The sequence below is a fragment of the Callithrix jacchus genome, chromosome 6 (assembly GCF_049354715.1).
Source record: "Callithrix jacchus isolate 240 chromosome 6, calJac240_pri, whole genome shotgun sequence".
Taxonomy (NCBI): domain Eukaryota; kingdom Metazoa; phylum Chordata; class Mammalia; order Primates; family Cebidae; genus Callithrix; species Callithrix jacchus.
The window spans coordinates 96,280,312-96,293,935 of NC_133507.1; the positions used below are offsets into that span (position 1 = coordinate 96,280,312).

The window sequence follows — 13,624 nt, forward strand, 5'->3', positions numbered from 1 at the left end:
CAATTGGAAGAAAGGAATCAATCCCAAAACATAATTTATTGATTTTGGTAACATTTCACCATTGACTTTCAAAATACTTGACGCAAATTAAATATTTTTGTGGATGGCCAATAAAAGCATCTCTCTTTCCCTGTTACGTATCAATAATACTTCTCAATAACTTTTAGAAGACTAAGAAGCATAAAAGCAAAGACTGAAACCCACATTTTAGAATCAGATGATGGCACTGACTTTTGAAAATCTGGCTGTTTTTTTCTACTTTCAGAAAGGCAGTCTTTCAACTTTTATTTTCACTTCAATGTATGATTCAGGGAAAAAAATCCAAACATGAGATTGAATTTTCTAGCAAGTATATTCATACATTTTCATTTCTGTGTGCTGGTTTTCTCATTAGAGATCACTACCATTTGTTAAGACACACAAGAGAAGAAAAGGAAGGCAGGCAGGCAGGCAGGCCACACAAGTCAAATACAAGCTGACCAGAGAGGGAATTTCCCTGTCTGGGATTCTTGTGTAGCTCTCACGGAATATGCTCTCATCACAGCAGCAGTTTTCACAATACCACCAAAGATATGTCATTGGCCTAGTGGCCAACAGATGGGCAGAAACAAAGCCCATAGTCCTGAAAAAAGAAAGCTAGGGACCCAAGGAACTGATCAGTGTTTGTTTTCTTTGCTCTTTGAATAACTCAGAGCATCCCTTTCTTCTTAACAAAACATACCCATTTCTTAACTTATATTTTTCTGTTTTAAAAAATTATGTATAAGGAACTGCAGCTCTGCAGATCACTGTAAAAAAAAAAAAAGCGAGAAGAGGACAGGACCCACACTCATTTGTGGGGCTGTGGAATGCTCCACTCCCACTAGCACCACTTTGTGAGTCAAAGATTACAGCTCTCTGTGCAGGCCTGACAGGGAGAAATGGGCCACTTAGGTCATAAGGAGCCTTGGCTTGAAGGCTCACCTTCTTCTACTTATTTGCAATTGACTCCAACAGTCTACAGCTGTCCTGGTATCTGGTGGATTGGTTCCAGGATCCCTGTGGACACTGAAATCCAAGGACACTCAAGTCCTTTATATATAGTGGTAAAGTACTTTCATATGACCTATGCACATCCTCTCATATTTGAATCATCTCTAGATTACAAATATAATACCTAATATCATATTTGTACTATTATTTTTATTTTTTTCTTCAGATATTTTTGGTCTGAGATTAAATCTGTGGCTGTGGAACTCACAGATATAAAATGTTAACTATATGCTCTTCTCTAGCTTTGGCTGGTGACCATATTTTTAACCTGAAGTTTTGTCACTGTTATTTTTGATTTGGGCAATTAAAACAAATCTTGATGAGTAAAGTTGTCTGTTAAGGGCCTAACTCCTGAAAGCCTGGACTCTGCAGTGCCTAGATGTAAGCTATGTGGTATTGAACTCTTCCTGAAAGAGGAATGGAGTGATCAGATGTCTCTCAGAAATTTTAATTTGACATCCTTTTACTTAAGGCTTTGGCTTGGGAACTGCGTATTTTCTAGCTTACCTAGGTGTGATTTATAAAGCAGAGATGGAGACTGAAGTTTGTCTACGACATGGAAGGTTTAACATTATAGTTTTCCTTCTTCAATCACATTCTGATCTGTGTGTTTTGCAAGTATTTTTATAATGTGTTGCTAATATTCATGCCTTGCCTCTAATGTCTCTGTGTTTGGAGTATCACAAGCAGACTAATGACTTAAAAAGATATTTGTTTTGATGCCCAAGGCAGCTTGCCTTCCTGTTAACGGATCACAGCAGCAATGTCAAATAACTCCTCGAACCTTCTCTTCGCTCTCAGCCACACTACTATGAAATGGATACTCAGAAGTTCCTTGCCATGCCCTAATTTCTAATTTGATGTATGACATAAAACATGGCATATCTGGGACTTACTTTCTTGTATGTCCTTCAACAAAGGCCTTGTAGGAAGTAAAATGGGTATGTTTTGCAGTACCTAGCAGAACACTACTTTTGTGTGGGCATTTAATAAATGTTTAATTGAATTTCCTAAGTCCCTATGTAAACTGCACAAAATTTACAATTATTTTTCCAACAGGCCTCAAGGGTTTGCTCCTAACTGAAAGATCAGGTAACATTACATTTAATGGAGTACGTACCAACAACCAAGATGAATACAGAGCCCTGATGATTTCTAATTTTTAAAGGGGAAAGAAATTGGCAAAAAACTTCCAGGAGCACCTGAGTTGGCTTTTAATGGAATCTTCGCTTCATCCCACCACAAAGACTGCAAAGCTAAAGCACTACCAGACCTCCTGCCAGGTAATATCACTAACACAGATGATTTATTAAAGAAAGGCAGATAAACATTACACTCAACCATAAAACCCCCTCTGAGATGGTGCCTTTTCATCCAACAAGAGTCAAATATCAATCAATGGTGACCATTTTAACAACAAAAATTTCCTTTAATAGACCTAAATACTACCACTGAGAGTATTTTTCCATCCAAACAACTCTTCTTAATAGCAAGAATATGTGAGTCAAGGGAAGCCTATACTGTGTAGATTCCTTTGCACATTGATCAGATGTCTGCCATTCACAAAATGGTAGAAGACAACAGCTCTACTTTCGTAAATATTTCAAGAAACAAGCAAAAGAAAAAAGAAAAAACCTAATGCAAAAGGTAGAGCACTATTTTGGCCCACAGCAAGTTTTTAGATTTTTAAAAATATTTATGTATCATTTACATTATTAAATATATTTAATTTATTCACCTTTTAAAATTTATTTTTTAAAGGAAACTTTTAAAGACCATATATAAACCCAGTATGGATTGCAACAAATGCAAGAAAACAAGAAAAAAGCATATAACCTTTAGGAAATATTTTAAAATTCAGAATAGATACTTTTGCCTGCTGAAGGCTCAGACTCTACAGCTACTCTCACATCGTTGAAAAGGCATGCATTAAAAGTAGTGTTGGAGATCTAGTAGCATCAAACTATATCTTTTCCCAGAAAGACTGAAAGAAAATGAAAAATTAATAAATTTAATTATATAGTTCATTTATATATATAATAAAAAATATTATATATATTTGCCATGTTTATATACCAAATTAAAGTGTTTCAAATACTAAATCGTGGTCCCAAACCCATACTCAGAGAAACACTGAGCTATTCTACTAAATAATAAAGACTGTACAGAGTACACATGCAACAAAGTTATGTTAATCACGGGCTTATCTTAAAAAGTGCAAGACCCCAGCATTCAGACAGGGTATTCCCAGATTTCCCTTCCAGGAATGACAAGAATACTAATCAAGTAAAAGGTAAGAAAAGTGAATCATGATCTAAAACCCATGGACCACAAGAAATGACACTGTACATATTTTATCAAAATTGATATTTAATTAAATAGATGACACTGGCAAAAGCATACTGAGAGGAAGGCTAAGAATATTAGTCAAGATAAAAAAGAGGTTGAACATTTGTTTTCTATTCTTAAGAAATCAATGAAAATAATGAATAGCCATAGAAAGTACAAAGTCATTGAGAATCTGAATTTTAATTAGGAATGAGCAACACATTCCATACAGCTGAAAAGATATTATTTGATAAACTTTTTCTACCTGCAACCATGCAACCCTTGTTAAGGAGGGGGCGGGAAACTTAGGTCAGAATTCCATGCAGCACTTACTGGTAATGAACCCAAGATGGTCCAAGAGTTTTCTTGAATTGAGCAAGTCCTACAATATCAATATAAATGAGCTCAACAATTCTGTCTCCTACAGTTGGACAGCCAGATCGGTTTCCTACAACCTTCTTCATGATTCTAGAGAAACAGCAAAAGAAAGGGGAGAAAAAAAGAGAAAAATCATTTACTTAAAAGGTAATAAACTTAGCAACTTTAATGGGCAAATGCCACCCCAAAAATCCTTATTAGAGATGACAGCACGGTCCTTTCAAATCTGCTGCCTATATAAATTATTTCCATCCATTAAGGCCCAGTACCCTGATTCTGACTCTTGCAAAAGCAAATGGTGACATATGAACACAGTCTTTGAAATCAAGGAAGATTTAGGTCTAACTCCATCACCACTATGTAGCAACTATGAGACCTTAAATAAGTTACCTAACCTCTCTCAATCTGTCTTTGCTCATCTTCCAGAAAAGAAGGACTAGGTGCAAAGAACATTGAGTATCAATCTCTCAGGAGTTCTTCACAAGGTTAAATGAGCTATTGAATAGAAAGTGCCTAATGCATACCAGATACTCAAACTTATTTTTCTCCCGCAGGCCCTGTTCTTACTACTTAGCAACCTTATTAACCTTCCCCTCCCCTTTTCCTGAAAGTCCTCAATTTCTAGCTTCTATAGTATTAACTTCTACTTGTCTCATACTGTTCCCTAACTTTTTCTCTTATGTCGAATTTTTCCTTCTAGCTTGACTGTATTACAGAACTAGCACTATGGCTTGCAGTTTTTTATCACCCTTTCCCCTACCCATGCATCCATCTGAGCACAAGTGTACAAAACCACACTTTCCATCCACTCACTAATCAGTCATGACTTTTACTTATCCCTGCCCACACCCCACAATAATCCTTCACCAAATTATGGGCATCCTGCTTCAAAGGACAAGAGTCACAAACAGGACTCCACTCTACAGCTCTATACTACCACATCAGCCACCTTCCATCCTCTCTCCTGTTTATGAAAGAACTAGGTTCTGCACAACCAGTTTCTTCCCCAAGAGTTGGAAAACTCTTTTTGTTAAGGGCTAGACAGTGAATATATTCATCTTTGCAGGTCATAAATTCTCAGTCACAATTGGCTCAGGCCCCCGTTGTGGAATGAAGACAGCTATAACAATAGGCATGGCTGTGTTCCCATGAAACTTTATTTACAAAAAAAGACAGAAGGCTGATTTGGCCTGCTGAGCCATAGTTTTCTGATCTCTGGCCCACCCTATGTTCAGTGTTTCCCAAACTTGTCTGTATAATAAAATTACCTGGAGGCATCACAAAATACTTATGGTTATGTCCTACCCACAAGGGTTGTGATTTAATTAGCCTGTGGCATGTTCTGTGGAATTTTAAAAAGATTCCCCAAAGTTAAAAAACAAATACAAAGATCTCCAGGTGGTTCTAAAGAACAGATATATTTAAATACCACTGCTCTATGTTGCTTCCACAATTATCTTCTTAAATAAAAACACACCTAGCCCTGACCCCATTGTGAATAAAGACTACTAGAGTTAAGTCCTCACTTAATGTCATCAATAGGTTCCTGAAAACTAGGACTTTAAACAAAATATCATATAGCAGGCCCTCCAATAAAATCATTTCCTTCAAATCACTGGTTATAATGTTGATGAAAAAAACTGCTTTCATTTTACATAATTTCATTTAAGGTCATAGTTTCCAAGAACCTATCAACAATGGTAAGTGAGGACATACTAAACAGATTTCCCCTTGACCATCAAATTAAGTCTGACTGATAAATCCCTAACATACCTTTCCTGACCTCCCCAGGCGGTACTTGTTCCTGGTACTACCACAGTACTCCATTTATTTACCTATGCACTCATTCATTCACGTATTTATTCCTTCACTCATTCATTCCATAAATAGTTATACAAGTACTCATCACATGCTAGGCACTATCTAGGTGCCCACCACACAGTGAACAACACTCAGTTTCCTGCAATCCCAGTGCTTACATTCCAGCAACCATGCACACCTCAATTAGAACTAACAGCACTGGAATTAGTATAATTTTTATGCAATATATTAGTTGTAATGATCAAAAGATTGGAAGCTCCTTGATCATATGTTGGTCATCATTGTATGTCCCATACCAAAACTAGCCCATAGAAAGCACCAGATGAGTGACTGCTAACTGTATAAATGCAGCTACTTTATAGGTTGTTTACTCAATGTATTTTTTTTTTTTTTTTTTTTTGAGACAGAGTCTTGCTCTGTCACCCAGGCTGGAGTACAGTGGCATGATATTGGCTCTCCATAGCCTCCACCTCCCGAGTAGATGGGCCTACAGGCATGTGCCACTATACCCAGCTAATTCTTGTATTTTCAGTAGAGAAAGCGTTTCGCCATGTTGGCCAAGCTGGTCTCAAGTGATCTATTTGCCTTAGCCTCCTAAAGTGCTGGGATTACAGGTGTGAGCCATCAGATACCGTTTTAACATGTCTCTCATCTCAATGAACTCTAGAATGTTCATTCAAGGTATTTCTTCTGGAAATACATGACATACAGCAACACGGTAGCCTGACTGTTGGGTGGGAAGTCTCCATGGGAAGTTATCCTAAGGGAGTACAGGTGATGGAAGCATCTCTGTTCAGCCAGCTATGCCAATACTGAAGGGATTACAGGAGGGCTGGAGTTAGAAGCAAATTTCAGTGAAATAAAAAACCCAGGTAGAGTTAACAGATTCAGCTTCAAGTTGGCTAATTGAAAAAGGATTGGCTCAGAGCTTTCAGGAAATTTATTCTATCCAAATTAAATTACAAACAGGAAACCTCCCCTGTTTTAAGATTTAGAAAGATTTGATGTTGAGTAGGCAGTGGTATGAATTTCAGCAAGAGACAGGGAATTAGGAAAGTCAATGTTTTGTGCTACAGATGTTGGAAGCACCTGTAATAGCAAAGAATAAGCTCCTTAGTTTGAATTTTCTGGCATTCATTTATGAAGCCTCTGGAGCCTTCAGCTACAATGAAAACATATTATCCTTTTCACAGTGTACGTATTTAGCTCCTGAAAATAATCTTCTTATCTCCTGTTTAGTGAATTATCACTTTCATTTTCCTCAACAAAAAAATTACACACTAATAGAGGTAATACTTTAAGAGTTTACAATTTCTTTTATGTATTCTGATTTTAAAATTGAAAAGTAATCTCCTTACTCCTTGAGCTCAGCCAGTGAAGCTGAAATCCTAATGTCATGGCCCAGTAAGTACAGAGATGTAATTAAATCACTCCACTGAACTAATTCACCAAGAGGGCCACCACTGAAAGCTGTCTCTGCAATCTTAAATCCAGATTCCTTGGTCAGGAGTCCCAGGTGAACGAGGACCTGGAAAACAAAGAGGCATATACTGATTCACACTGAACCACATACAAAATGCACAGTAATGCACCAAGAAGTGATCAACCAATCCCAAAGTCATGCTTACATCCTAGCAAATTCTCAGTGTGGGGAATGCTGTCTTTCTAGCAGGTACAAAGGAAAGCATTTTCCATTGTGGTTTTAGAGAAATAAAATCACTGCAGACCTTGGTATGGTTATAAGTATAAGGAATGGAAAGATAATCCCACCTTTTAAAAGTACAGTCTATTTGTAAAATTGGGAATAAAGGAAGGTAAGACAGGACAAGATTTTTTAACACCATTGGTCTTTTATCTACAGTGAAAATACTTCTAAACCTCTTACTATGGAAAATTTCAAAAACATAGAATTGCAAACCTGACAATATAGTCAATACCAAGGTACTCATCATGTAACTTCAACAATTACTGATGCAGGACAAATCTTATACCCTCATTTTCTCCCAACCCCTCTACACTATCTCAAAGCAAATTCTAGACATCCTTTCATCTGTAAATATTCCAGTATGTATCTCTAAAAGGAATAAACCTTCACTTGAAAAATGTAACCCGAACATCACTATTATCCCTAAAAAAAGCTAGTAATTCCTTAACATCATCTGATATCCGGTTAATGTTCATACTTCTTCAACTGTCCTTTGTTTTTTCTAAGTGCAGTTGTGTGATTCAAGAGTCAGAGGGCATACATAATAATTGCCTCATATGTCTCTTAGTCTCTTTTAACTGATACAGCCTCCCGTCAACTTATTTGGTGGTGGGGGTAGGGACTGCTATGATTTATTTATCAAAGAATCTGGGTTTTATTTTCAGTCATCTCCTACACTCTCGATTTTGCTTGCAATCTCAAGGTATAAGATTCTTCTGTCCTTTGTATTATGGTAAGTAAATAATACAGACATAATAATCAAATTGAGATTCAATTTTTTTTTTAGCAATATGATTTCATAGGTGGTACTGTAGACTTCCATAAGTTTCAGTACAATGTACTGGAACAATGTATCTGTGTCTCTGTTTTGGCATGTTAGTAGGCCTTGACAGTCACTACCTAGATCCATTAATCCATTAGGGCCTGCAAAATGATATTTGATCATTCCTTCTTTATTTATTAGCTGGAATAATACCTCTATAAAGAAAAACTACCTCTCATCAACTATTTTGTCACCCTGAGGTAATCCTAAGGTTTGTCTAGAAGGAGCCTGGTAAATACTTGATTCTTTCTCTTCATTTACCAGTTTTTCAGAATAATAAACCTGTTCTTTAGTACACTCTAATGATGATCCATGAAGTTTTTTAATTTAAAAAATCATTGTAACATCAAAGTATATTTGATATGCTTCAAAAAAACTGTGGTTATGCCTCTCACTGACTATCCAATCATCCCACCTGGGTCTGTGGGAGGCTATCCAAGCTGGCTCCTAAGTTTTTGACATAACCCTAGTCTTCTTAGATAGCTTCTCTGCACATGGGTAGACAGACACGCCTGACAAGATTGTTCTAGGCTCAACAGGTACAACTTCTGTCTTGGACCTTAATAAGCCATTTTTCCAAGAACCTCTTATAGCACCTAGTAGAAACAGCATTTAGGGACTAAAGTGTGGGGCTTAAGGGACTAGATTTTATTACTATTTATAGGTCTTATAGTGGCCCTAGCTAGGAAATTTGTTTTTCCTCAAAGATAAAACAAATCATGAGTTCAGACTGGTGCTTCCAATTCAAACTCAGGGTTATAGTGTTTTTACATAACATCACCAATCCTACCATCCATCAATTCCACACTGCAAATCCCACTTCTCAATGACACTAACATAATTACTCATCGCCTTTCTTCCAGTGTTCACAACTGATTCAGAATAAGACTATCAATGCTACCACATATTACATGATTAATAAAAATGGTTTTAAGATATTTTTACTTTTTTTATGCTTTATGAAATCCCATCAGAAGTGTATTTACTATGTTCTAAAATCACTAAGAATAGTCTATTTCTGTGTGCTTCCATCAAAACTGGATGGATATATATTCAGTTCATTTGTTTCATATTTTTTCTAAGTTTTAGTTTTTGGCAATAAAATTTCATTTAAGACTTACATAAAATGACTCCAGTGTCAAATCTACAAAGTCAGATATATTCAGAAGTCTATTTTCTATGGTAGTTTGTTTTCTGCATCCTAATCCCACCTCCCCTTATTTGACCATTCTTTTCTTATTGTAGTAATATATACCTAACATAAAATTTACCATTTTAATGTGTATGGTTAAGTAGCATAAAGCACATTCATATTATTGTGCAACCATCATCACATCTCCTTTAATTTTAGCTTATCAAAATGAGAAAAATACATTTTCAAGCTAAGAGCAAGAAACAAATGTATGTATCTGTATATATCTTTATGTATACATACATACAAATTCCCTCTGTCTCTTAAAAATAATGCACACTATTCTCTATTTTTCCTCACCTAACAATATATTCTTGAGGTTATTCCACAGGAATATACAGAAAAATTCTTTATTTCTTTTTACAGCCCAACTTCAGCATCTGAACACATGCTCTTCCATACACGACCATCTGGTGACAGAATGTTTGGTTCTGCTGTCTCATAAATTCAAGACATCTAGTCAAAACTGACCTATCAAACTGTGACTTGGGGTCCTGCAAATATATCTATACTTTCTTTTTCAAAGATATCAAATTAGTTGGATTAGGAATACCAAACTCATTTTACGTTTTTTAGATGTGGGAGCAAATTGTTCACTTTGCTCCATTCTGAAATCAGACCAGTTAATCTAAAGCCAGACCATATAGCTAACAGGACATAAAATCGTCTAAGCCCAGGGGTATTGGAGAAGTTTTCCAAGCATCTCCTCCTAAGCTAGAAAGAAACTGGCTCAAATTTATTCAAATTTCTCTCTCTCTGTCCTAGAAGCAGAAGCAGAATCACCAATCAGAAGAGTAGCAATGCAACTCACTGGCTGTCCAAAAGCCAGGGATAAAAAACAGCAAAAATATAAAATTGTCATGATGATATAACAGGAAGCTGTCAAAGGTTGGATTCAGGTAAAGAAATGGGGGAAAGTTTCCTGACACCCTGACAAAGACAGGGTCAAAGGAAAAGTCTTACAGGCAGATATTCTGCTTGGCTTCACCCCAGAAACCTGTGCCAGACCCTGCTAAGAAGGAGTATTGTAAGTGGGGAAAGAAAAACCCAAAAACAGCTGTACAAGAGACTGAGCAGATTCCCCCTGAGGGAATATCATTTGAGATATGACATTTCTCATAGTCTTGTTTCCAAGCAAAATCAAATTTTAAAAGAAAACTGGAATTTAACTGCACTAAATTAATAAGAAACTCACTTTCTTCCGCTTTCTCTTTTCAAGATTCTGCTTTTCTGCCAGGGACTTGATTGCCTGGATCCATGCGTCAGCCATTCGCCGGATTCGTAGTCTCATCCACCGGAATTCTTCGTGCTTTTTCATCATACTGTAGAGAATATTAAAATCCGTACGAATTTCCGCCTAGCACCAGAAATTTAATAAAATGAATAGAAGATAAAAAGTCAGAAAGCATAATGGTTCTCATGATGTGACATTTGAAAACTTAAAAGGGTTAGTCAATTAAATTGAGAGCTTAAAAAGTAAGTCTTGTCTGCTGCAGCTTTGACTTTAAGGTCTCAGGATTGCAAATTGAAGCAAAGGCTGCTGACTGCTGATCTGCTGGAAGGGACATCATTAAAAAAATTAGAAATTGAGAAAAGTAGCACAGGCATTACAAAGCTCTGAGCTATGTTAAAATGCAATTTTTATAATGAGTGTGCTTGATGTACCTTGAAATTCTCAGCACTCAAATTTACTGTGCGCCACTTGGATCTACCATAGGATAGCAGACTTCTAAGAAAACTGAAGTCAATTCTTAGCAGGCTGTTTGACAATATGGAAGTTACCAAAAAGCCTCTTTCTGTCCACAGAGTTAAATAGGGAAATAAATGCTCATCTTCTAGTTTTGTCCCAGTCCAAACAAAAATTCATTATTTTCTAAGGAATTTAAGAGCCAAGAATACTATTTTTCTGCCACAACTAAGTACAATTTAAAGTTCAGACCAGAGTAACTTAAAAGCCAGGAAGAATATTTTTCCTAATGTTGTGGATAACATAGCTAGATACAACCAGTGATTGAAATAATAGAGAAACCTAGTAATAACCAGTATTTATTTCACAGAACATCTCAAACATGCTGAATCTACCTTTTCAACTATCACCATAGTTCATTCTAAACACTTATCTCTTTCTTTTTTTCCCCCTTTGAGATAGGGTCTCACACTCCCAACCAGACTGGAATGCAGTGGCATGATCACAGCTCACTGGAGCCTTGAACTCTGGCACAAGTGATCCTCTTGCCACCACAGCCTTCCAAGTAGCTGGAACTAGGCACACACCATCACGTTCAGCCAGTTTTTAAATTTTTGGTAGTGATAGGTCTTGATATATTGCCCAGGCTGGTATCAAATCGCTGGCCTCAAGCAATCCTCCGGCCTCAGCCTCCTAAAGTGCTGGAATTACAGGCATGAGTCACCACACCCGGCTTCATTTCCCTTCTTGACTAAACAATATCCTAAGACTACTGTGGTTTATAGAAGGGATCCCTAATCTATAGCTCTTGAGTTAAATCCTGCTTGTTTTTGTGCATAAAATTTTACTGGAACTCCACCATGCCCCTTCATTTACATATCATCTATGGCTGTTCTCTGTGCTACAGTGGCAGAATTGAGTAGTTGTGACGAGACCATACGGCCTGCAAAGATGAAACTAATAACTATTCTGGGTATTTTGCAGAAGTTTGCTGCTCTCTGGTTTAAGAGTAAAGACTTATGCTTTTAATGGGGCACACAAATACTTTCACAGTCCCCTTCCTACCTTCCCAATTTCATTTTCAGCTTAGCTTATCCAATCCCCTATGGCTTTGGCCCACTGAACCATGCATGCTCTACTCCCTGAAACTGCCATGCTCTCATTTTCCCATGAGAGGTACCCTTTTCTCCTTGACCTTATATAAACTCACTCAACATTTTGAATTCAGCTACAATGTTATCTTCATTATGCAATCCACCCTGTACATTGCAGACTAAAATGACCTTTTCCTCATTAATTCCCACAGGCCTATATTACAGCATTTGTGACAGAGATGGTCATTATTTACCATCACCCTCATTAGATCACTAAGGTTCTCCACATTTGGCACCAGGTCTTACTCATATCAGTAGCCCATCATTTAGAAACCCTCAGAGAATTGCTCAATAAACAAACATATGCTAATAGTTGATTGATTTGGTCACCTAGACTTCCACAGAGATGAATGACAGATGTTTTTCAGTGTAACACTATTTCAGATTATGGTTGGCATTTCTAAAAGATTCCATATGTATCACTTGACATCTGACTTAAATATACAAGTCCAGAAAGAGTTTTCCAAAATCACTTACCAATGAATTATGATCAGCTTCTTCGTAGGGATTTTTTGCTCTCCAAGGTAAATGAGGACACCAATTTTCAACCTAAAAAACATCAGTGACACTAAGTATGCCGCTTCACCTATAATGAATTAATATATACACAAAGCACCGAGAACAGTTCCTGGCACACAATGAGCACTATATTAATATGCGCTATTTTTATTATTAGCCAAACTCCCAGCTTTTTAAGCTAGTATTCCAGATACAAGTGCCCTCTCAGATGAAATAATCAGCAGCAAAGGTCAGAAGAAACAGATTATACTTTACATCCGTCCTGCAAAGTACTTTACAGCAATTAATTCCTTAGTGATTTAATCTTCACATCTCTGTACCAGAAGGAGAGGGAGTCTAATGGCAGAAAGTTAAAAGACTGAAACACTGCCACTGGGGAATGTGAATGTAAGGTGTCTCTGTGACTGTTTATCAAATAGACAGGAATGATCCTTATCTGCTGTGGCATATCTGGAAAGGAAACTGAATGGCACTGGAGCCACAGAACTCAATCCTTTATCCAAGTCAGAAATGCCACTGATAGTTTAGGGGTAATTGGTCAAGGTTTCCCTCATTTTCTGCTGTTCAATTCACACTATCTCAAAAAGCAAGGTGGTAAAACCTATTTGAGAAAGAGATAAAAGGAGGAGAAAAAAAACCTTGATGATCTTGTGAGAGCCATTCTGGAAGATGGATTGTTCTGTCAATGCATAAGGTTTAGAGAATTGAGAGGAGGAGGAAAGAGAAAGGAAAAAGCAACTTGACTATAGAAATTATTTCAGCAAAAGTTATCAAAGACTATTAGGCAACTTAATTTCTGGCAAAAAAAAAAAGAGAAGAATGCATTAAAAGTTATGTTGATGTCTGTTCTCTAAAAACTAGCCACAAAATTTGAAGATAGCATTATTATCCTTTACTATACATAATGAGATTATCAAATATGGCTACTAAACAGGCATTGAACATAATTTTTCTATGGCTAGGTAGACCTATAAAAATTAATGAG

General features: G+C 36.8%; 1 protein-coding gene across 7 annotated transcripts in view; it reads right to left on the bottom strand.

Annotated features, from left to right (window-relative positions):
- Positions 1 to 13,624, bottom strand: part of MGAT5 (alpha-1,6-mannosylglycoprotein 6-beta-N-acetylglucosaminyltransferase) — a 326,791-nt gene that overhangs the window by 102,052 nt on the left and 211,115 nt on the right. For all 7 annotated transcript variants that reach the window (XM_054257690.2, XM_008998990.5, XM_078327938.1 and 4 more), the window contains 4 exons: positions 12,598 to 12,669; positions 10,475 to 10,636; positions 6,918 to 7,087; positions 3,694 to 3,828 (listed from right to left, as the gene is read on the bottom strand). In XM_054257690.2, coding sequence (XP_054113665.1) covers positions 3,694 to 3,828; positions 6,918 to 7,087; positions 10,475 to 10,636; positions 12,598 to 12,669 — 539 coding nt within the window. The remainder of the gene's footprint in view (positions 1 to 3,693; positions 3,829 to 6,917; positions 7,088 to 10,474; positions 10,637 to 12,597; positions 12,670 to 13,624) is intronic.